This window comes from Rhinichthys klamathensis, unplaced genomic scaffold (assembly GCF_029890125.1).
Source record: "Rhinichthys klamathensis goyatoka isolate OS25496 unplaced genomic scaffold, OSU_Roscu_1.1 h1tg000019l_1, whole genome shotgun sequence".
Lineage (NCBI taxonomy): Eukaryota > Metazoa > Chordata > Actinopteri > Cypriniformes > Leuciscidae > Rhinichthys > Rhinichthys klamathensis.
In genome coordinates this window covers 8028511-8054159 of record NW_026606570.1, presented here as the reverse complement: position 1 = coordinate 8054159, position 25649 = coordinate 8028511, and the positions used below count along the sequence as shown (strand labels likewise).

The window sequence follows — 25649 nt, the reverse complement described above, 5'->3', positions numbered from 1 at the left end:
AATGATTATTCAAACTTTATACTTACATATTTAAAGTTATCGTCCTTGGTTTGAAGGACTCACAGTTTGCATTTTTTGGGCTTATTTCTAGAATATAGTAGGGGTTTTGGATTGCTAATGTTTGGGATCACATACATACTGTAATTCTGACACATTCCAAGTGGTGCTTGCTGCAAAGCCAAATGAGTCGCGCTTGACCTAGTCCAGCTCCACCTCTGTGGATCAAAGGGGTGGAGCTTATAATTTAAGGTTTGGGTTAGGGTGTGATTGGACCTTCTAGCTCCATTGATAAGGTCCAGAGTGGAGGAGACGGATGTCAAGCTCCACCCATTTGCTCTGCAGTGAGAAGCCTCTCACAAATTCTGTCCCATGTTTCTGTCTTTCCTAGGACATTCTATCTTCCAATGATGCCCAAATGCATTTCCCCCTTTCCTGCGTGCACATACCAGAGATATTTATTCATTAATATCCACCTGTTTCATATAATCAATGTTTTATTGGCAATTGTCCATCATTATTCATAAACCCACCCCATAATGAAAGGATCCGAGGTTACTTTTTTAAAAGTTTTTACAAAACTTAAAAAACTGAAAGTTGAGGTTGTTTATTTTATTTGATTAAATCTGGTAACCTAATTGAAACATAAAGAAGAACACTGCTTCTGCTGCACGTTATTGTATGGGGTAAAACAATCTATACAGATCCATTTCACACCTATTCAGGGCACCATAACCTACATCGTAGCCGTAGCCAGTAAAAAGAAAAGAAGTGGGAACAAAAATAATGGATGTCTGCTTGTGTATTGCATTTGTCGGAATGGGATCAAATGTAAGCTTGAAAAGAGAAGCCTTTATGTTTGATGAAACATCCTCGAACACACATGACGTCCCCTTACACGAAATGATTTGATTTCACCTCCAACAAGATCCTTATCAGTGGCTGCGCGTCAAAGCGCAGCTGGAACAAGGCGCTAGTTATCATCTGCCATAAATATTTCTAGTCTCAATCCATTGCTTTTCATCTATCCACCTCCCTCTCTGCGTCAAGCTGGAGTGCCATTCAATTTACAGTACAGCTCGGGTGGTAATACATGCATATCGGAAAGAGCGGCCTCGCGGTATTACAAGATGCCGTCGGGATATAGACTGACACATCTTCTTGCCCTCGCTTTAAATAAACAATCCATCTGGCCTCAGATTGCTATAAAGCCCTCAATGTTCAAGTCTTGCTCCGCACAGATCCAGTGTGCGCCAGCGAGAGAAAGACTGTATCAACGTCGTCATCGCAAGTCAAGTGGAGTGTAATGGAGAGTGTCAGTGTCAATTTGGCTTTGCTGGCGCCCCTCTCCCCTTCATCTGCGCTGATTTTAATAATCCCTGTCAAACACCAAACAGCTCGCACTTCCTCTCAGACACGACAGCCCTTTCTCCTCTCGCAGACAGAAATCTCAACATTAATTTAGCCCGCACAAAGGGAAAGGCTGTCCAGCTGGACAAATATTATTTCCCTTACTTGACAGACTCCGCAGTTAAGCTTGCATGTTATTATTTTCTAAACTCTATTCAAGCCCCGACTACTGTCTAAGGGGAAAGAGTGAAGAGAGAGATAGTGACTTGTGTAGGTTTTTAAGACATAGGATTAGGAACCAAACAGTGTAATTACACTGGGACCGTCTGCGTCAATGTCTGTGCGCGCGCACGAGTGTGTGTAGCCAATGTTACAAAGGGATGCGCATCATCGCCCGTGTCTCATCCACATGAGAGTTGTGGGAAAAGTGTCAGGTTCATGCTGTCACCACATAGGGCCCAATTAGGCAGATGCACCCTCCATTTCCTTTGTCTTGTTATCTATTTTGAACTCAAATGTTGTGGAGTCCCAGAGTAGTTCTGAAAGCTGCCATACAAGGAAGAGAGCTGGTGTTGTGCATAAGTGTGTGTGTGAGTGTGTGTGTGTGAGAGAGAGAGAGAGAGAGAGAGCTGGGGCAGATGTATTCTCTCGACACTTAAAGACACACTAGTGTTTCTCTGCATGTCTACCCTTACAAACTGTTCCCCACACAGACTGGAGGTAGTGGTGTGAAATATTAAGCAGCCAGTGCCTCTGCTTTAAAACCGCCTAAAAAATGTTTTTCTCATCATGTTCTAGCTCCCAAAACTCAGAAATAAAGCTTTCGGGATATTAAATATATTAAAGAAGTGCATTGTTTTACTCTGAAATGGTTGTTGGCTGCATGGTTGAGACAGGCCAAACTGCACAATATTCATAGTTCATACAATGCAGGTGAACATGAAAAAAGAAAGAAAAGAATTGGACGAAAGAAAGAAAAAAGTTCCGGGGGAATAAATCCAGTCTGCGCGAGGGTTGTGTTTATAGATATGTTAATGTTGTTGTTTTTTGCAAGATGACTTCTTTGAATGGAGTCCTGCAATGGTCCACTCAGACAGGTATATTCTATGCAATTGTGTTGATAAGAAAGAAAAAGAAAAACGAGATCCATTTCTAGTTTCAACATTATTTGTTGTTCAGATAGGCCCTAATCGTCTTTAAAAAGTATCAGCTGTGTGCAAAGTGACCCACATTTGGTTTTTGGCCACTGAAAATGTTTACTCATGGAACCGCATTAAGATCTCCATATATCTTGGATTAAACCATAGAGCCTTTAAATTAAAATACCAAAAGAAATGCTTGTTAAAAAAACAAAATATAAAAGGATATTAATAGGCTACTTCTTGAGTTACTACAAGCATGCAAACTTGTGAAAAAACACAAGAAGTGCTTTTTGGACGGTCACCTTTGGCAATAAATTAAACAAAGATTGCAAAAGTAAACAGATTTAACTAATAGACCTACCAATCTGTGAAAAAAATAAAATAATGATGCTGCCATGTTTTCTAAAGTCATTTTTACACCCTGTAATTTAGCTCCAACTTTCAGGTGAAAATTGTCTTTTTTTTTATCACTTTCATCACTATTTATGCTTGTTTTTCAACAGAAAAAAATATTAACAAAATCAAAAAATTCAGCCGGAGACCTCTGGTTGATTTCGGGATATTAAATATATTAAAGAAGTGCAACCAGTTTTGGGAGCTAGAACATGATGAGAAAAACATTTTTCATCCGTTAAAATGATTTTAACTACTATATTAGTTGAATGTAGGGTAGTTCAATAACATGAACTAATAATGAACTGCACTTCTACAGCATTGATTAATCTTTGTTAATATTAATTTCAACATTTATTAATACATTATTAAAATCAAAAGTTGTATTTGTTAACATTTGTTAATGCACCGTGAAGTAACATGATCAAACAATGAACAGCTGTATTTTTATTAACTAACATTAACAAAGGTTAACAAATACAGTAACACATTGCTTGTGGTCAGTTCATGTTAGTGAATACATTAGGCTAACTAATGTTAACAAATGAAACCTTATTGTAAAGTGTTACCAAGATATCAGGCCAATCTAATATCTTTTTAGATTCTGGTTCTTAACAAACTTTCCTTTTGGTATCTTCATTTAAAGGCCCTTGATGGTTCAATCCCAGAGATATGGAGATCTTAATGCGGCTCCATGAGTAAATTGGTCAATTTTACACATTTTCAGTGGTCAAAAACAAAATGTGGGTCACTTTGCATATACAGCTAATACTTTTTTATTTTAAAAAGGAATATCTAAAAAACAAATAATGTTAAATATCATTCTAGATATGTATAATAATATCCTTCAAGATTCTCATTCTTAATGAACTTTTCTTTTGAAATCTTATTTTTTAAGGCCCTATATGGTTCAATTCCATAGATATGGGGATCTCAAAGCAGCTCCATGGTAAAATTGTTAAATTTTACCCATTTCAAGAACCAAATGTAGGTAACTTTAAAAAAAGCTGATAGTTTAAAGAAAAATGTCTGAAAAACAAATAATACTGAAACTAGAAATGTATCTCGTTTCCCTCTATCAAAACAATTGAATACAGCACACCTCTCTGAGAGCCAAAAACAAACATTTTCTAAAGTTCACATGTATCTTTAATTCAAGAAGTGTTAAAGATATCTTAATGACATTTTAGATTCTTGATTCATAAAACTGTTCTTTAGGAATCTTCATTTTTAAGGCCCTAGCCTTTCAATCTCATATAGGGATGTCGATGAGGTAACGTTACGATACTACGTATTTGAACTTGGAACTTGGAAGCTTCAGAAGCTGTTAAAATAAACAAAATCCCATCTTCCAAATATCCCTGAAACTGATTCAAATATAGATTCTTATAAATACACTTTTGAGAGCAAGTTAATGTGCGTCAAACTTAACCATTTTCAGTAGATTTTTCTACTGCCAAGCCTCTTCGGCCCGGCGGTCAAGGGATTTTCTGAGAGGTTCACCGAGGCCCAGAAGTCTTCTCAGGCCATGAAACACTTCCTGCCCAAACGCTCCAGCTCTGCGTCGAGCCACCACAAGAACGCGCCGCCTTCTCAGCCAGCCAAACCAACGCCTCGGGTCTCCCAGCCCCGTCCTGCGGCTGACACTCGAAGCCGCTCGAGGTCTGCTAAGCGCAACCTGGCGCCCGGGCCCCCGACCCCGTTTGGTGTTGGACCCCGAGCCGCCGAAGCCCTCCTAGCCATAGGAGAAAAGAGAGAGGAACCGAGTCTCGAGCTAGCCGGACTGCCCTCGAAAAAACTGTCACTCACAGCTCCCTGTTCAGCTCAGGCGGCTGGAGTTTCAATGGGCCCATCGCATTGCACGCAGCCCTACAATGCCGGGTTCCTCAAAGCAACCCAAAAGAGCACATGTGCACAAAACACAACACAAGGGTATTAGGCTCCCCTATGTTAGGCGATCCAACCCCAGTATATTTTCAGCCCCTAGCCACAAAGGCCCAGGCCTGGCAAGCCATCCCCGATGTGTCGAACTGGGTTATGAACATTATTAAGCGAGGCTACTCGCTCCAATTCACTCGCAGACCCCCGCGTTTTCAGGTGGTCGTCGAGACCTCGGTGAAAAGCAACATGGCTCACGTGCTTCGCACCGAAGTGAAAATTCTACTAGCAGAAGGGGCGATCGAACCGGTCCCTCCTTATTTTCTTGTACCAAAGAAAGACGGCGGCACACGCCCCATTTTAGACCTGAGACATTTGAACAAAGCCCTCATGAGACGGCCGTTCAGAATGATAACTACCAAACAAATTCTCGCGCAGGTTCGCCCGGGGGATTGGTTTTTCACAGTGGAGAGCAGAGGTCGACCTCTTCGCCTCCGAGAACAACGCTCACTGCATTACGTTTTTTTCGAAGAGCAGGGATGCGCTGGCCCACCCATGGCCCAGTCTACCGCTATATGCATTCCCACCGGTCTCTATGATCCCTCAGGTCATCAGACGGATCAAGGAGAACGGGTGCCTAGTCCTCTTGGTAGCTCCTCTCTGGAAAACACAAGCGTGGTTCCCAGAGTTGGCACAAATGACGGACACTGTCCCCTGGCCAGTGCCTCTGAGGAAGGACCTCCTCACACAGGCGAACGGGACGATCTGGCATCCTCGCCCCGACTTATGGGCCCTTCATGTATGGCCCCTGAACGGGTATCTGGGGACCTCCCAGAAAAGGTCATGAATACAATCACTGAGGCTAGAGCGCCGTCTAAGAGACGACTCTACGCTCTAAAGTGGTCAGTATTCACTGGCTGGTGCTCAGCCAGAAGCTTTGAGCCCCACTCATGCAAAGTGTCAGTGGTGCTCTCCTTTTTACAAGAGCTCCTGGATGCGGGTCGCTCTCCATCCACGCTCAAAGTGTACGTGGCGGCCACAGCAGCTCACCATGCAAATGGCCTTATCGTCCGCTTTCTCAAAGGAGCCAGGAGGTTGAACCCTCCCAGGCCCCCCACTGTACCAGCGTGGGACCTCTCCACAGTCCTTAGGGCCCTAAAAGTTCCCCCGTTTGAACCGCTGCAGTCGGCCGATCTCAAGCCACTTTCGCTTAAAACTGCTCTGCTGATAGCATTGGCATCAGTCAAGCAAGTGGCAGATTTGCAGGCGCTCTCTTTGAGCCCCTCCTCCAGAGTCATTCTCAAACCTAGACATGGGTATGTACCTAAAGTGCTCTCAACCCCGTTCAGAGCTCAGGTCATCACTCTGCTGGCACTCCCACCCTCGGAGAACGGCGGTGGCGCTAATCCTCTGTGTCCCGTCAGGGCACTAAACATATACTTAGAGCGTTCTGCGCTGTTTAGGCAATCAGAACAGCTTTTTGTTTGCTTCGGTGGCCGCATCAAAGGGGTCCCGGTCACAAAGCAGAGACTATCAAGATGGATAGTGGATGCTATCTCGCTGGCATACGCCTATGTGGGCCAGAATTGTCCCATAGGCGCTAAAGCCCATTCCACGAGAGGCATGGCCTCACCGTGGGCATGGTCCAGCGGTATATCAATTCAAGATATCTGTGCGGTGGCCGGATGGTCCTCGCCGTCCATATTTATCAGATTCTATAATCTGGAGGTACCTTGCCTGCAGGCCAGGGTCCTCTCAGTGTGATATTAACCCGAGGATATCTGGTTTTTATCTGTCTAGCATATTTCTGTCCATAGCACGTGTGGTCCTATGGCAGTTATAAGCCCCAGTTTATTCATGAACCCGACAAGTCTGGCTAGTGTCATAAACTGGGAATTATGATAGCTTGTTCTGTTGAGCCTCGGGATGCTTCCCTAGGCTCCAGGCGTACAGCCAAATTGCTAATGTGCGGCGTTTTACATTGCGTCCCCACTGCATATTAGCTACACAATACGAAGTGATCATTCTCGAAAGGGAACGTACTCGGTTACTAACGTAACCTCGGTTCCCTGAGAGTAGGGAACGAGTATTGCGTAGCCTGCAGCACTATTACAATTTGTCAGGATGTGTCGCTTCAGTCGATTAAAACCTGATGAATTGGCCGAAATTAGCGATATTTATAGGCCTAGGCCACGCCCATTTAAGCGCGCTCTGACGTATTCGGCGCCAAGTCTGTGGATTGGTCTGTGGATTGGAGTGGATAGTTACTGCAGCACAGCCAATGAGCGAGCTAGACACTCTGTTGCGTCTCGCTGTGCAGCTGCACTGCGTTTTAAATGAATGCTTCAATATTTCGAGGAAAAGGAGTTTTCCCCACTGTGTATCAGCTACGCAATACTCGTTCCCTACTCTCAGGGAACTGAGGTTACGTTAGTAACCGAGAACGTTTTCTCTTTAGATATTCCTCTTTAAAAGAAACAAGTATCAGCTATGCAAAGTGACCCACATTTGGTTTTTGACCACTCAAAACGTGTACAATTGACCAATTTACTCATGGAGCCCCAGTAAGATCTCCATATCTCCTTTAAAATGAAGATACCAAACGGAAAGTTTGTTAAGAACCAGAATCTAAAAGGATAGTAAGATATCTTTAACAGCCTACTTCTTGAGTTACAGGCATACAAACTTGAGAAAACCTTTTTTTTTTATTTTTTTATTTTTATTCACTGTTGGCATATAATGCAACAAAGATTGCTAAAGTAAACATATTTAACTAATAGACCTATCAATCTCTGTGTAAAAATAAAATATTGATGCTGCCATCTTTTTTAAAGTCATTTTTACACCTGTAATTTGGCTCAAAATCCCAGGTGAAAATTGTCATTTTGACCCCTCTCTACAAAATGGTGGATAAGTCAGTGAATATACATCTGTAACATTTAATATTTTGGCTTTCATCACTATTTATGTTTGTCTTTCTACAGAAAAAAATATGAAGAGTGCTTTTTCTAATTTTTAACTGTCGTCATTTGCATATAATGCAACAAGGATTGCTTAAGTCAACCGATTTTGGTCCTAAAAAATAAAAAAAATGATGCAGCCATCTTTCTAAATCTTTACTCATTAAATTATCATCTATGACATTTAATTTGTTGGCTTTCACCTGATAAAAATGAAAAATTTTAATTACAATAGTACAACAACAATTTGATTATGTGCATACATTTATAAAAAGTTAGCCAAATGTTCTTAAAATAGTTGTAGATTAACAGCATGTCACACCAAATCACACTTCCTGAAAGTTTTTCATGTCAACAACCCTTCATCTAGACCTAGATCTAATATGGAAATGCACCCCTTTTGTGAATCATTATTAAGTATTGTTTAAAAATCACCACTTAATGTGGAATTATTTACTTATGTAATATTGCTTTGACCTTATGCACACAGCTTAGAGCACACCTGTTGCTCAAGTGCATATGTAACAGTGCGGTTTTGTCAAAGCAATTAACTATTGTACTTCATCACCACTTATGGGACACTCCACTACCCCCACCCCACACACACACACACACACACACAAGTGTAAATACCAAAACACTGATGTTAACGCAAAGTACACAGTACCTTTTCAAGCTGTGATTTCAGAGGCTCTTCATCACATTAAATCCAAGAGCAATGAAGGACTAGCGAGGGCTAAAATCCAAGCAGACTGTCAAAAGCATTTCTTCCCAAATCTTTAGTTCTCATTGCAGTGAAATGATCTGAAAAGTGTTTGCTATAGCAATCAAATCTAAAAGCATGGGTCTAATAGTGTCAAATAATTATAGTAAATGGACAGTCTCATAGTCTCTTCTTCTATTCTCAGCAGACAGCACTAATGGAGGAAGACTGCGAGTGTTTTAATGGGAACGTGAGGAAGAATGTCTTTCATGTCGAGTCATTTATATCGATCCACAACATCAGATTGCAGACTAAAGTGTCGTATAAGATTAAAAGGCTTTCAGATGTTTAAATAACATGCTGTCAAGCTCGCTCACGGAGATGAATATATAACTGTTCAGCCGTCGCATCCGTTTGTTTATAAACACGTGATGACGCGCTGCTATGTTTCTCAAGCGCAAAGCGTCTCTGACAACCAACCGGAAGAACATCTGAATTTCCGTGTTACGGAACAGCCTAAATCACTAAGATAAGAGGGGAGCGTGTACTTGTTACTGTTATAATGTCCTTCTCATTCGTTGTTTTTACTTCAAAATGAATCTAAATTTTAATTAATTTATGTTTTACAGGCATGTTTTTTAACTGCATGCGCCTCAAATTAGAGATAATAATATTTAAGTGACTTTGAACATAGTGGTCACCCCTTATTATAACGTGGTCAGGCTTCACACTGTACGCTAGTTTTGAAAGTGCAACTAAACTAGGCACAATGACTGAAACAACGAAACGGAAAAAGATCCAATCGATCTAGTTTTACAGTTAGTGTCATATTACTTGTGTTTTGTGTGTGTTATATACACTACTGAAGGTGTCGTTCGATATAATGCGAATGGCCAGTGATGACATTTGGCGCGCTGCTGTGTTAAGAGCGAGATCAGACTCTGTAATTCGTCATATCAGAGTGATTACACTGTTTTCTGTTTCAGGTGAGATATAGAAACATTGTACGCGTCTTATATTTGTGAAGATTTTTTTCTTGCGATGTTTCCTTTCTGTAGTGTTTGTAAACAGCCAAATCCAATCAATGTAATTTTATTCGAAAGCTGTCATTGGATAACTCATTTATGATGGATATTATTATTCACATCTCTGTGTTCACTAGGATGGTAGACGATAAATATATCTTTCAAATGTCTGGTATCAAGAATCATTCCCAGAAAAGACAGTTACTCCAGGGCATCAGACTTCTGGGAGGCAGATACATTGGGGGCTCTGTAAGTAACGTTAACGTTATCCTCTCCAATTTCACATAGCCTAATTCTTTACCCTTACCATAAATTGAGACAACCTTATGAATAATGACATCTGCTTGACATTGTATTGTACAGTGGCCCTGAACTATCCGGGCAGTTTAGTGTTTGACTGATTGCATTAGATAGAAAATATAAAACCCAGTCTAATTTATTTTAAAGAAAGTACATTACACACAAGCACACATATCAAGCAATATATTTAACAAGTTTGTTATGTTTTAAATATTTCAATAATAATTTACCAGTTACCTAAAAGTAGGTGGGGAAAAATAAGTTAGTTAGTTGTAAGAAAGGCTCTAGTATAATTTTGTTTGCAGAATCTACTAGGTTAATTCAATAACAAGTTTAAGTGTGGCATAACCACTCAAAAGTGCACTGCTATATTATTATATTATACAGCCTTTGTAAATTTCGCACGAGCCCACCTTCTCCTCCATTGCATGAAACGTGTCTTACGGTGCGTGCAGAAAATGATAAAGTGTTGGTGATTAGCCCTGAAAAATGACTCTAATCGCTTCCTGATGTTACAGTGTATTTCGGACTGTATAATTTTGTCCTTGCCCTCAATACCATCTTAATATAGTCACAGATTGTTCTCTCTACTAATTGAACCCCTCATGAGAATAAACTCAACCTCAAAGTTCTTGACCTTTTCCTATCTCAAGCTATCTCATGGTAAGGTTGTAGACCAGATTAGTAAAGTGACTTTATACGTCAGACGAGTAAGATCTTTTTTTGTTTGTTTTACATAATTTACCGTTCACAATATTTCAATGCCAACATGTTTCTGTTCCAGGATTATAAGGAGGCAACAACTCACCTCATCGTCCAAAAAGCTTTAGCAAGTGAAAAGTTTCTCGCAGCCTGTGCTGGAGGTCTGTAATATTGGAAATTGAGACTTGACCGTCATGTCCTTTAATGGATTAAATAATTAATTTGTTGACATGTTACAGGAATGGACTCATTACAATTTTTTTTATATTTTTGAAAAAAAGTATCTTCTGCTCACCAAGGCTGCATTTAATTAATCAATAATACAGTAAAAACAGCAATATTGTGACATATTATTACAAATTAAAATAACTATTTTCTATTTGAATATATTTTAAGATGTTATTTATTTATGTGATGACAAGGCTGAATTTTCAGCATCATTACTTCAGTCTTCAGTATTACATGATCCTTCAGAAATCAGGTAACATTTTGTATTATTATTATCAATGTTGAAAACAGTTTCTGCTTAACATTTGTGTGAAAATTATAAAAAACATTTTTTAAATCTTGCCACAAATGTTTGAATGCTATCATTGTTTCCACAAAAAAATGTTAAGCAGTAAAAACTGTTTTCAACATTGATAATAATAATTGTTTCTTGAGCAGCAAATCAGCATATTATAATGATTTCTGAAGGATTGTGTGACACTGAATACTGGAGTAATGATGCTGAAAATTCAGCTTTGCCGTCACAGGAATAAATTACATTTTAAATTTAATAAAATGGAAAACAATTATTTTAAGTTGTAATAATATTTTACCATATTACTATTTTACTGTATTTTTGATGCATAAGTGGGCATAAGAGACTTCTTTCAAAAACATTTAAAAAATAATAATGTTCCCAAACTTTAACTCAAATGTTGACTATGCTTTCTATTTGTTTCAGGGAAGTGGATAGTCACCCCAGAATTTGTTCTGGACAGTGTGAACCAAATGTTGTGGCTACAAGAGGCTTCATACGAGTTAAACTTAACTGCTCGGACCCCTGAGATACCCAATCCACTGAAAACATGGAGAGAGAGGGTGGCTAACAGCACAGTGTCTGGAGCATTTCAGGTGAGCATCACTATATTGTTAACTCACTTAGAAAACAGCTAAAATAAATGTTTGACATTTCCCTTTTCCACCTGTAGGACTGGGTAGTGCTTGTTGACATTGATGATCCAACGAGGAGGAGTATGTTTGTGAGGTCAGGATGTGCACAGTGAAAACACTTTGTTTGGACAACATGATTTGGGCCTCCAATGATGATATTTAGCTGGAGGCTTATGTTGAAATTGCTAATGTGAATTTTGCAAACCACTTTTTTTTTTTTTTTGCAGGATATTAAAAGCAGGGAGAGCTGTTGTCTACACAGACTGGCCAAAATCATATGCTGTAACTCACGTGTTATACAAAAACACATCCGATGAGAGAGCAGAGAAGTGTGGGATCCCTCGCTATAAAGTCAGCTATGTAGCCAAACATCTGTTTGGGGTAAAGTAACTTTTTGTATTGTACGTTTTTTTAAGGAGTAGTTCATCCAAAAGTGACACATTTGTCATTGTTAACTCACCATCATGTCATTCCAAACCTGTTGTGTTCTTTCATGGAATGTAAAAGAAAGACTGTTTTCCATACAACAGAATCATATAGTGACTAGGTGTTGTCAAACTCTAAACAGGACAAAAAGGCCCCATCATTTTTTTTTTTCATAGAACGCATCTGCATGTTATGGACAATGTGTCTTGACTTGCAAAAGTTTGATGCCCGTGGCACTAAACAATGCCTTGGATTGCAGACAAGTAATATTTACTAATGATTTGGTACTTTTTTCACCTGGCCACTGCCATGTCACTTGTTTGTTGTATTGAAAAGAGCAGCATCAGCATTTTGCAAAACATCTCCTTAAACAAGTATAGAGGTGGAACTACATGGCGAGTAAATTATGGTCTTTTTTTTCTCGGTAATCATCATTTTTCTCTCATAAGTCTCATACTAAATTGGACTTAAAATATAAACATATTTAATATTAAATATAAAAATGTATTATATTCATTAGCATTAATGTTTTTTTTAAATAAATGCTTTTATTTCGCAAGGATGCATTATATTACTCAAAATTGACAGTAAAGATTTCGATTTCAATTGAATCACAAAATCCTGAAAAAATGGATAATTTTCAACAAAAATACTAAGCAGCACAACTGGTTTCAACATTGATAATAATAAGAAATGTTTCTTAAGTATCAAATCAGCATTTTAGAATGATATCTGAAGGATCATGTGACTGGTGTAATGATGCTGAAAATTCAGCTTTGGCTTCAGGAATAAATTACATTTTAAAATAGAAGACAGTTATTTTAAATTATAATAATATTTTACAATATTACTGTTTTTGCTGCGTTTTTGAAAAAATAAATGCAGCCTTGGTGAGCATAAGAGATTTCGTTAACGCTTCACAATAAAGTTTCATTAGTTGAAGTTATCTAACTACATTAGTTAACACGAACTAATCATGTATTACACTTCTACAGCATTTATTATTCTGTGTTAATGTTAACTTCAACATTTAGTAATACAAATCATTCAAATCAAAAAGTTGTATTCGTTCTGTTCACATGACGTCACTGTAGCTTTACGCCGCCATCTTGACGACCCAATAATACCTGCAACATGTTGTGCAGTTGGCTGCAACAACAGCCGAAAGAGGAACGCCGAACTGGTATTTTATTCTATACCAAAAGAAAAGGATAGAAGAAATGTCTCATATTGTATGAATTTCTCATATTGTATCATGTCTCATCTTTCTGTGCGCACACACCCGACCCGAAGCGTGCAGCAATAGAGCCCTATACAGCGCGCGAGTAATGAATTGAGCTCTGTTTCTTGTCTGAATGGACAAATACACACACCAATAACTTAAGTTTAAATGTCCGTTTTGGAGAGTATTCACGTAAAATATGTCGGTTATGTCTTAAACAGAGTTGTCATCCAGTCTCTTTGGTAGAGAGAGAGAGAGACGAGGAGAACAAAGCATGCAAATGGGAATTATCGCGGCCGGAAAAATTATCGAGCTCATTTTTTTTATCGTGCGATTAATTGATTTATTGACTATCGAGACAGGCCTAATCCAGATTAATGACAGCTAGCCGCGAGCCGTGGCAAGCTACCAGCTAAGCCACTTAACTAGCTAACAACTCGCTACCTAGTCAGAGCAAACTACCACCAAAATCATACATTAGAATTGTTTTAATAATACCAACATTTCCCATAATTAAATATAAATCCTTGGTGGCCAGGTGCCGCACTTTTACGTCTTTTACCCATCCAGCAACAGCTGATACGCGTCTGTACTCTTGAAAGCCTTCAAGCGATCCACCATGGGGAGGGGTTATGCACAAGATATATATATATATATCATGGAAGGCAAATTGGGGCAAGTCTGGGGCAGATAATAAAGGACAAAAGAAAACTGGGGGTAACAAATAAGGATCGGAACCTAAAATTAAAATTGTATCCATGTATCTCTGTCTTTCTCTCTCATTCAAATGGGCAGTTTGGGCGGCCACCGGGCGGCGATATTTTTTTTCACAGGATGGTAGGGGAAGACTCATGAATATTCATTAGGGAACTCATCCCTGATTGGTCTTAATCCCAGTGACTGGTAGGTTTAAGGGCGGGGTTAGGGGTAGGTCATCAGACCCCCAGTGACGGGTAGGTTTAGGGGCGGAGTTAGGGGGTAGGTCATCAGACCAATCAGGGATGAGTTCCCTAATGAATATTCATGAGTCTTCCCCTACCATCCTGTGAAAAAAAATATCGCCACCGGGCGAGATCGGTCGTCAATATGGCGGCGTTCTATTTCTAGTGACGTAGGTGGCATCTATGAATTTGTTAACATTAATTAATGCACTGTGAAGTAACATGAACAAACAGTGAACGGCTGGATTTGTATTAACCAATGTTAACAAAGATTAAAAAATACGGTATCAAATGTATTGTTCATGGTTAGTTCATGTTAGTTAATACATTAACTAATGTTAACAAATGAAACTTATTGCAAAGTGTTACGTGTTATCGAGATTTCTTTAAAAAAAAGTAAATACAATTTCTTTTTATATTCGATCTTAAAGGTTCTCTAAGCGATGTCGGGTGACGTCACTTCTGGTTGACGTTTAAAGTATTGTCAAACAAAACGGAGGCTAGCTAGACCCTCCCTCCGCGCACTAACCCCCCAAACCCCGGCCCCAAGTCCTTCTTGTCGGTGATTGGCTGGAACTGTTTGTCATGTTTTGTGGAGCGGGTTAGCCCAGTTTGTTTTTGTTGTTGTTTGTGGAGCCTGGGCTGTCTACATAGATCGCGTTTCTTTACAGTGTGTTCAGGGGACAGGCAGCCAGCGGATAGTGAGGAGATGTTTGCTGTATGTGACAAAAAATGTTTTGGCCTAAAAAACGCGTGACATCGCTTAGAGCACCTTTAAGCTTTGATAGTAATTATGTTTTTGTTGTTTTTCTTTTGCAGCATGTTTACTCCGTGTTAAACTGGTCCTGTAATTTAGACTCATTCGATGGAAAAGAGAGCTGTGAATCAGCCGCCCAGGTTGCTGCTGCTGTCACTGACGAGTCCATGGATGTCACTGATGACTTTTCACATAAAGAATTGGAGGAAATGTTCAAAGAATACATCGTAATAATGGAGGTCTAATATATTTTTATTCTGGCACTTTTATAACTCATTTTGAAACATAATTATGGCTTTCGCAGATGGATTTTGGGCACAAATGAGAAAGTTGTCACGCTTATCACTATAACTACTATAAAGTATGACCTTACATGACATCTCGTTTCAGAAACGGAAGAAAATGCTTTTGACAGTCCCAGAGTTCTACAGCTACTACACACCCAACCTGCCTGTTCAGGTATTCAAACCTGTGTAAAACTTTTCAGCACATCTTTCTGCCATACACAAGCTGTTAAAGTGTTTGACTCATCAAGAGGATTGGGTCATTCAATTTAATGTGTGTCACATTGAGGAGTAATAAACGGAGGGCTCATCGCAGCCAGGTCACCTGATTTAGGCAAATCCGTTTGATCGGTACATTCATGATTGGCATACCCATTAAAGAAACATTGCAGTGCGCCTCCACTGGTTTCTCAAGCGGAAATGTCCAAACGCACTCATTTGACATTGACCCTGAGAACACATTATCATCAGTCATCTTATTTCCTGTATGTCTTTCTCTTATACTCAGATTCCAGTGGTAGATTTTAGCAATGTGCAGAGCTTGGTGGAGTGTGCCTTCTTCCCTCAAGCTCTGGAGGAGATCCTGGGGTCCCTGCAGCCTGGAGTGAAGCCCCCAGCCCTGCTGCTCCAACAGCTAATGCAGCACACACTGCATGTATGTATAATAAGAGCTATTCGGAATCCCAGAGGCCCTTATAAAGCACTGTTACTTTTAAGTGGGATTATCTTTCTTAAAAAGCAAAGTGTAGTACTTTCTCTTTCTTTAAGGGTGTTTTAAGAAGTATGGTTTCTGTTACATTAAAACCACCAACTACTAAAGATCTTTTCACACAAGGTGAAAATGTTTGTGTGATGACATGATGTTAAAACAAAAACATTTTTGTTCACACTTTATATTAGGGTCAAATTTTCACTATTAATTAACTATTAACTAACTCCTAATTACTGCTTATTAATAGTTAGTAAGGTAGTTGTTATGTTTATGTATTGGAATAAGGGTTGTAGAATATGGTCATTCAGAATAAGGCATTAAAGGATTAGTTCACTTCAGAATTAAAATTTCCTGATCATTTTACTACGTCATCCAATGTTCATGTCTTTCTTTCTTAAGTTGAAATAAAGTAAAGTAAGTTTTTTGAGGAAAACATTTCAGGATTCCAGGATAGTGGACTACAATGGGGTCTAACTGTTTGAAGGTCCAAATTGCAGTTTCAATGCAGCTTCAAAAGGCTCTACACGATCCCAGCCGAGGAATAAGGGTCTTATGTAGCAAAACGATGGGTCATTTTAAAAAAATATAATAATTCAGAGGTGAACTAATCCTTTAATATGTGCTTTATAAGTACTAATAAACAGCCAAGATCCTAGTAATATGCATACTAATAAGCCCTAAACTGAAGTGTTACCCTTTTTTTTCTTTGCTTGATGTAAAAACTCACTGCTTTTGCTTTGTTTAACAAGGAACATACAGCCATATTGGCAAGCTAAGTGAAAATGGTTATAGAATATGACAAGCAACCGCACAAAATTTGTTTATATATTATATATACTACTATTGAAAAGTGTGAGGTCAGTAATATATTTTTTAAAGAAATTATTACTTTTATTGAGCTAGGATGCATTCAATTGATCAGAAGTGACAGTAGAGACATTTATAATGTTAGAAAAAGATTTCTATTTCAAATAAATTCTATTCTTTTGAATCTTATATTTCTTGAAGCATCCTGAAAAAAAAATGTATCCGTTGCTTTTAACATTGATAGCAATAAGAAATGTTTCTTGAGCAGCAAATTAGAATAATTTCTGAAGGATCATGTGACACTGAAGACTGGAGTAATGATGCTGAAAATTCAGCTTTGCCGTCACAAGAATAAATTGCATTTTAAAATATATTAAAATAGAAAACGGTTCTTTTAAAATTGTAATAATATTGCACAATATTACTGTGTATAAATGCAGCTTTGGTGAGCATAAGAGCATAATTTTAAAAACACACATTTTTTTTAGTAAATATATTGTGTATTATGATGAGTGTCTAAAAAATAATAATTCCTATAATTATAGAAATGTTTGCTATTTTGTCTATTTGCTGTCATTAAATTGTAATAATAGATTTATCAGAATTATATTGGCCATCAGTCACCTTCCTCTCTAGATATGTTTTGATCACCACTGAGGTTGGTTTAATCATCTGAACTCCCCATAACAGATGGAACTCTTTACATTTTTTTAAAAAGCTTGTTTGTACCTCCCCTGTTCTGAGTTGACAAGATAACCTAGTCTTCGCTCTTGCTCTCTCCCTTCTAGGGCGATGCAAAACCATTGTACCTCAGCATGTTTATCACCGTTCTCCACAGTATCCTGCGCAACAATCCTACCTGGGGTTCTCCAGGACACACAAAGTACTTCCTTCAGGTTCTCCAGTGTCCACAGTGTAAGGGCGGACTCTGGTCACTTCTTGAGACGTCAGTTCGGTATGACACTGTCAATGTACCTGTCAGAACTGTTCACAAGCAAACAGTTTCTCTCAGTAATGCAATTTTATCTGATTTATTCAAGAGTGTGTCTGGCAAACGAACCCACCTGTCACTCACTGCCAAGCCCACCATCCACTGAGTTGTTTCGTCTCCATTGTAACCTGCATGAGTTCTTCCTAAGACTCTTTCAGCTGGAGCTTCATGCTGCTAGCTCAGGGTGAGCACCTGAGCTCTGTACATCTCTGCTTCAATAAACAACAACTTTTTGATATCCTACATGAGCCCAAAGAAGAGAAACTGCAGTATTTTTCCAAAATAAACAGTCAAAACATGTTAAAAAGAACCTAGAACTAAAACACAATCTGTAGCTGCTTGGAGTTATGCTAATGTCTTACTGTACACCTTTTAGGTGCATTCAGTCTTTTTTGATAGAAGGGTAATAGTTAAGTAACTGTGTTAACTATAGATATAACACATAGATTGTACATCAGCAACTTTTCCTTATTATGACCACACATCTACGTGTCTGTTATATTGTACAGGACCATATATTGTATATTCAATAGATTACCTTTTTAAAACTGCATAAACTATATTATGTCAACCCTAAAACAGAAATGTTGATGATTTCAACATAACAGATCTGTCGATGTATCCATAGCTACTGTATCTATGTATTAATATATGTGGCAGTAACCCTGTCTTACTCTGTGCAGGAGGTCACCCGGAAGCAGTCGGGCATCTGTTTTGTACAGCACCTTTTGGAACATTTGGGAGAAGTCAACTCTGACCTCCAGGGCAGTTCAGCAGCTTAGCACGCTGCTGATTAAGACTGTACTGTGTGCTTTCAACTCCACTCAGGTAGGAGACTTTCTGTCAACTGTGTGATAATGATAGTCTATCATAGTACATGCATTTTATGTGCTTTTATAACATTTCATTATTTCCTGTTCATCAGTTATAACAACCCACTCCCAGTAACATTAAGGATTTTTTTTCATGCTTGTCATGTTGGGCCAGTAATTCCGATTTGTACTTGCCCTACTGATATATGCCCTACGACCCCACCACAAAAAAATGTGGTACATAAATATATATATATATATTATCTCTTTTGTGGTGGGGCCATTGAAAATACCAGCAGGGCAAGTATATTGCTGTTTCTTAATTCTAATATTGCAAAGAAAAGACTTGCGTTCTTGTGGAGACTGGTCTTGACAGGCTACTTTAAAAGAACAAGCTCGGAAGGACACAACGCATTTTTTGTGAGAAATGAGATCTGCTTTAATCTTGTTGCTTTACTGACCGCTCCAGCGCATTTTAAGTAGTGGTATTCAGGGTTCAGGCCACGCCCCCTACATTATATGTCATGTTTCTTTTCTGTGTGATTGCTCTGTGTTTTAGTTTATATTGTTGTGTTTGCTTGTGTTGTTAAGCGCTTCGAGAAAGTAACCTTTTAAAGGCGATATACAAAATAAATTTATTATTATTATTATTATGAGGACATGCAGATGCTAAATAAACATACAAAAAAACATTACACTACAAAATTTCACTACACTAAAAAACTACAAAGAGTTTTCTGAAAATATTAGCTCAGTATTAAAACCATTATCCCTATGGAATTTCTCAATGATAGGTGACCCTTGTGTGTATTTATTTATTTTTATTATTATTATACATTTATCTTTAAGTACTAATGCCATGATGCCTCTTACGATGGCATATTTTATTGAAATCTCCTGATTTTAGATAGACAGACAAATGCAAGATATGCATTAATTGTTGCGACATATTGTTGTGATCTAAGCACAAAGTGAATTTTCCAGCTTATACTAAAATTTGTCATATTACACCTGTTTGACCATAGTATGCCAAGAGATTTCCACATTGAATATAACATTTTGTCGAGACATGTCCTTTCCAGATGCTTCATCAGGCTGTGCAGGCTGACTTTACTGTGTGTTTGTGTGTAGGAGTGGAGGCTGGGAATGTCGGTCACTCTGCAGGAGATTCTGTGTGTAGTGGTGGAGTTCTGGGCTCAGGAACACAGTCCACTCAACAGCAGTCTGGTGGAGAAAGGCTTTAAAGACCTGGCTGAACACATTGCCATACTGTGCCAAGGTATCCCATAGTGCAGTGAGAAACTGGTGAATCACTTTTTTTTATAAATATACACTCACCTAAAGGATTATTAGGAACACCTGTTCAATTCGCCTTTGGCTAAGCCACACCCTAGAATGTAGATTGACCAATCAGAGCGCAGCCAAGAACGAGCTCCCACAGTGGTCCGACACTTTTTCACAGCGCTCCATTGACTTTAACACAGGCGTATCATATTTTTGGTCTCGGCCGGCTATAACCGTCGTAGTTTTATCAAAAATATGGTTAAATGTTGTGCCTGGGGCGCGTTTCCCAGAGAGGTTGGAGGGGGGTGTCCGTTTTTTTCCCTTCCCAAACCGAAGTCAAATCCTGACAAGTGTCGTCTAGCACACGCTGCTAATAAATACAACGTTATACTCGCGTAGTCTGTTTGCTTTGTAATAACGATTATAGAAGTGAATAGAGACCTACCCAGCTTTGCATGAACAGTGTTGCTCTATTGTTAGTCCCAGCCTCCGGCTCGATTAGTAGGATATGCGGTGGGTCATTTTTTGACTGTGACCGGTATGCTTTTGCCTCTATTTGGATGCCTTGTTGTTCCTTACGTTTCACCTGTATGTGGTGAATATAAAGCCTTCGAACGTATATTGCAGCCGCTTTTGCCTACTTCTATCGGACACTTTATTTGGTGCTTTATAAAAGTTTGATAAAATTTCAGCAGGAAGAGCTGTCACTGCATAAGCCGTGTTGATACCAGAGCCCAGATGAAGTTTGTTTGTCGGACGTAGCAACAGTAACTAAGGGGGGCGGGGCTTAGCCAAAGGCGAATTTCTCATTAATGCAATTATGGAAAAACGGAATGTCAGAATGGGAAAGAAAGGTTATTTAAGCAATTTTGAGCGTGGCATGGTTGTTGGTGCCAGACGGGCCGGTCTGAGTATTTCACAATCTGCTCAGTTACTGGGATTTTCACGCACAACCATTTCTAGGGTTTACAAAGAATGGTGTGAAAAGGGAAAAACATCCAGTATGCGGCAGTTCTGTGGGCGAAAATGCCTTGTTGATGCTAGAAGTCAGAGGAGAATGGGCCGACTGATTCAAGCTGATAGAAGAGCAACTTTGACTGAAATAACCACTCGTTACAACCGAGGTATGCAGCAAAGCATTTGTGAAGCCACGACACGCACAACCTTGAGACGGATGGGCTACAACAGCAGAAGACCCCACCGGGTACCACTCATCTCCACTACAAATAGGAAAAAGAGGCTACAATTTGCAAGAGCTCACCAAAATTGGACAGTTGAAGACTGGAAAAATGTTGCCTGGTCTGATGAGTCTCGGTTTCTGTTGAGACATTCAGATGGTAGAGTCAGAATTTGGCGTAAACAGAATGAGAACATGGATCCATCATGCCTTGTTACCACTGTGCAGGTTGGTGGTGGTGGTGTAATGGTGTGGGGGATGTTTTCTTGGCACACTTTAGGCCCCTTAGTGCCAATTGGGCATCGTTTAAATGCCACGGCCTACCTGAGCATTGTTTCTGACCATGTCCATCCCTTTATGGCCACCATGTACCCATCCTCTGATGGCTACTTCCAGCAGGATAATGCACCATGTCACAAAGCTCGAATCATTTCAAATTGGTTTCTTGAACATGACAATGAGTTCACTGTACTAAAATGGCCCCCACAGTCACCAGATCTCAACCCAATAGAGCATCTTTGGGATGTGGTGGAACGGGAGCTTCGTGCCCTGGATGTGCATCCCACAAATCTCCATCAACTGCAAGATGCTATCCTATCAACACTCTCTGGCCACTTTATTAGGTATACCTTGCTAGTACTGGGATGGACCCCTTTTTGCCTTAAGAACTACCTTAATTCGTCATGGCATAGATTCAACAGGGTGCTGGAAAGTTCAGTTAGAGAACAGACACTACAATTAAAAACTAAACGCTGCTCAATTCAGCGTGAGCCGAACGAGTCGCAGCACAGATCAGCAGCAGGAGTCAGATTTAGTTTATCAGCATGGTGCTTATTTGTTATGTTAATAAAGCCATCTTATTTATTTTGTTAATAAAAGTTCTATGATTAATATACAGTAAGTGAGTTTGTCATTGTACTGTTTTGTTGTTGTGTTTTTCATTAAGAATAATAATGAACCCACCATTCAATCAATCGCCGCAAATTCGGCAATTCAGATTTCAAAGCAAGGTGGTACCAACCGGTGATACCGGTATTACCGGTGTTGTCATAGGTCGATTAACCGGTGGGAAAATTTCCTCAGCATCACTAACATCTGAATGTCGAAGAAGAAATCGAGACTCATCAGACCAGGCAACGTTTTTCAAATCTTCTATTGTGTAATTTTGGTGACTCGTGTGAATTGTACGCTCAGTTTCCTGTTCTCATCTGACAGGAGTGGCACCCGGTGTGTTCTTCTGCTGCTGTAGTCCATCTGCTTCAAGGTTCGATGCGTTGTTTGTTCAGAGATGCTCTTCTGCAGACCTGGGTTGTAATGAGTGTTTTTTTGAGTTACTATTGCCTTTCTATTGTATCAGCTCGAACCAGTCTGGCCATTCTCCTCTGACCTCTGGCATCAACAAGGCGTTTTCGCCTACAGAACTGCCCCTCACTGGATATTTTCTCTTTTTTGGACCATTCTCTGTCAACCCTAGACATGGCTGTGCGTGAAAATCCCAGTAGATCAGCAGTTTCTGAAATACTCAGACCAGCACGTCTGGCACAAACAACCATGGCACGTTCAAAGTCACTTAAATCACCTTTCTTCCCCATTCTGATACTCCGTTTGAACTTCAGCAGGTTGTTTTTTGACCATAAACATGCCTAAATATATTGAGTTTCTGCCATGTGATTGGCTGATTAGATGAGCATTTGAACAGGTGTACCTAATAAAGTGGCCGGTAACTGTATATAGCAAAAGGGATTCTTCACCAGTTGTCATATATCCATTGAGAATTTACATTAACGGTTTAAATAGCTTAATGGCTGTAAGTACCTCCCTGTCTCCTCACTTAGACCTTCACTGTGACATGCTGAAGGAAGTGATTCCAGCCATTCGCTCCACAAGGCTCCGGATGTTTACTGCCGACGCCATTTACAGAAACATCTGCTGCAGCAGAGGCCTGCTCCTCAGCTCTGAACCACTCTGCTTGCGAAAAATTGTGGGTTTTATCTTGTGTGCATATTTAATAACATAGACATGTAAATTTATAATGACTACAGTTTTATTTGCAGCACATTTTGGCTTCGCAGAAGTCCGCATTCATCATATAACACAATACAGTGAATATAACCTTCAATGAGAGATGGAGAAAAATAATTACGTTTTTATTTTTATTTTTTTCGTGTCTCTTGCCAGGTCTCAACCTACCTCAAAGCTCTAGGGAGCTTGTGTGAACGAGGATCAGTCCAAACCCTGAAGGGACAGAATGACAGAACAGAGATGAATCAACCCTCTACCAGCAGTGCTGCCCATGTTCCAGGCTCAGAGTGAGTTTCACCTTCGCCACACTTCTCTGCTCATGCTGTTGTCCTCCACTCTGACACTACAGATCACAGAGCAAAGGAGAAAAGCAAGAACACATTCACTTTTTTAAAATATTTGTATATTTTTGATGAATAGAGCAAGTAGCAGTGTTTACTTTTGTAAGATGTTTCGCTGTAAAATCGCAAGAATTAATAGGTGTCATTTTCTACATCCTTGTGCCATTCCATCAGAGCACATTTTGAGATAACCACTCTCTACTTACATCACTATAAGATCCTCTTTATGTCTGCCTCCATACGTGTGTGACAGAGGCACAGAGTGCAGTAGGTGCCTTTAATTGGACAATTTTCTGCCATTATGGGACATTAGAGGGGTTTAAGATGGCTAATGGAGAGAGACAGGCTGCTGTCCTGCTCTGTTGGGGCAACCTGTGATGGCAGACCACCAGCCCTGTTGCTGTTGCTGGTGTCGTGGGGGTAATTGGGGTTGGGTGCCCATCATACCAGCTCAATCAACTGCTGCTTATCTGCCTTTTTTCCCTACAGGCTTCAGCTCAGACATGATGCTAGAAAAACCATGGCTGCTTTTTAATCTGAGAAGCTGAGAATAGTGTTGTTGTTGTTAACTAAAACTAAAACCATTAAAAATTGTTTTTGTTATTTTAAATAAAGCAGATATAAAATAAAATATAAATATTCGACGAAAATATATTTAAAAAAAAAACTTAAATGTTGCCTTGGCAGCTTACGTAAATAAAATAAATTGAAGTACTAAACTGATATAAACATAAATTAAAACTAAATAGGAATATTAAAAGAAAAAAAGAGAAGAAATCACAAGCACATAACCAAAATTACAAAAACGTAAACTAAAATTAAAAGGAAAACTGAAATAAAAGGTAATTTAAAATATTAATAAATTCATTATTAGAATATAAATACTGAACCTGTCAAAAACTTTGAGCAAAGTCTCTTATGCCCACCAAACCTGCATTTATTTAATCAAAAATACAGTAAGAAAAAGTAATAATAAAATATATTATTACGAATTAAAAGAACTGTTTTATATTTGAATACATTGTGAAAATGTAATTTATTGCTGTGATTGCAAAGCTGCATTTTCACATGCTTCAGTGTCACATGATCCTTCAAAAATCATTCTAATATGCTGATTTGGTGCTCGGATAACATCTCCGAGCACTGAAACACTCAGTTTCAGTCAATCTCATGTTAATCATGAGTACCTATAGAGTAGTATTGCATCCTTCATATCTCCAAAAAGTCTTTAGTTTTATTATATTTATAAAAGAAAGATAGGCTGTACCGAGTCTTTCCGGAAAAAAACGATTAGGTGGAGGCGTGCCGTGTGGGCGGAGCTAAATAATCACGAGCGCGCGAAGAGCGTCTGGAAGCTGTGACATCCCAAAACAAACCATGGCTAACAATCAGATTCAGCCATACATTTTTGATCCCGAATCAGATCCCAAGGCTGAAATTGAAGACGAGCAGCAGCAGCAACGACTACAGCAGGACGTCTCTATGTGGTGTGTACTGGAACTGTATAACTTATATTTGCTTAGCGGCTTTTGTAAATGACTAATTTTCACTTTATGTTGCCGTATTTTTTTCTTTAAAGGTGTACATGTGGGAAGTGTAGTTTGATGCCGACTGAGGCTGGAGTTTTTTAAAAGTAGAAATGATTTGAACTTGAGCGCAGTGTTTTTAGAACACCATGTCATGCGCGAGTTATAATAACTTACAATATTTGTGTGTGTTTACTCGTGGTTTATGAGGACATGATTTGGTTTTACAATAAACAAACAGACACCTACAGTGGCCAGCTAAACAAATGTATTTAAAGACATTCTTGAACAAATCCTATGCAGCGCTGCCGATGATTTCAGTAGCACCTCATTGCAGTACACGAGATCCAGGGGGCGGAGTTGGATCCAGATCTAAGGGGTGGAGATGGGTAGGATTAGGGGTGGGGTTAGGGATCAGGGGGCGGAGATGGGTGGGGTTAGGGATCAGGGGGCGGAGATGGGTATGTTTAGGGGTGGGCTTAGGGATCAGGGGGTGGAGATGGGTAGGATTAGGGGTGGGGTTAGGGATCAGGGGTGGAGATAGGTAGGATTAGGGGTGGGGTTAGGGATCAGGGGGTGGAGATGGGTAGGATTAGGGGTGGGGTTAGGGATCAGGGGGCGGAGATGGGTAGGATTAGGGGTGGGGTTAGGGATCAGGGGGCGGAGATGGGTAGGATTAGGGGTGGGGTTAGGGATCAGGGGGCGGAGATGGGTAGGTTTAGGGGTGGGGTTAGGGATC

General features: G+C 39.5%; 2 protein-coding genes across 2 annotated transcripts in view; one reads left to right on the top strand and one right to left on the bottom strand.

Annotated features, from left to right (window-relative positions):
* Positions 1 to 8870, bottom strand: part of kiaa0825 (KIAA0825 ortholog) — a 163868-nt gene extending 154998 nt beyond the window's left edge. The window contains exon 1 of the mRNA XM_056238189.1: positions 8381 to 8870. The gene's annotated coding sequence lies outside the window, so the exon portion shown is untranslated. The remainder of the gene's footprint in view (positions 1 to 8380) is intronic.
* A 272-nt stretch (positions 8871 to 9142) lies between these two features.
* The window catches only part of slf1 (SMC5-SMC6 complex localization factor 1), a 45053-nt gene continuing 28546 nt past the window's right edge, over positions 9143 to 25649 (top strand). Inside the window, exons 1-15 of the mRNA XM_056238178.1 lie at positions 9143 to 9409; positions 9586 to 9697; positions 10533 to 10611; positions 11400 to 11569; positions 11647 to 11702; positions 11836 to 11989; positions 15017 to 15193; positions 15345 to 15413; positions 15747 to 15893; positions 17546 to 17712; positions 17798 to 17932; positions 18432 to 18576; positions 19692 to 19839; positions 22857 to 23002; positions 23200 to 23330. Of these exons, the coding sequence (XP_056094153.1) occupies positions 9587 to 9697; positions 10533 to 10611; positions 11400 to 11569; positions 11647 to 11702; positions 11836 to 11989; positions 15017 to 15193; positions 15345 to 15413; positions 15747 to 15893; positions 17546 to 17712; positions 17798 to 17932; positions 18432 to 18576; positions 19692 to 19839; positions 22857 to 23002; positions 23200 to 23330 (1835 nt within the window). The 5' untranslated portion in view covers positions 9143 to 9409; position 9586. The remainder of the gene's footprint in view (positions 9410 to 9585; positions 9698 to 10532; positions 10612 to 11399; positions 11570 to 11646; positions 11703 to 11835; positions 11990 to 15016; positions 15194 to 15344; positions 15414 to 15746; positions 15894 to 17545; positions 17713 to 17797; positions 17933 to 18431; positions 18577 to 19691; positions 19840 to 22856; positions 23003 to 23199; positions 23331 to 25649) is intronic.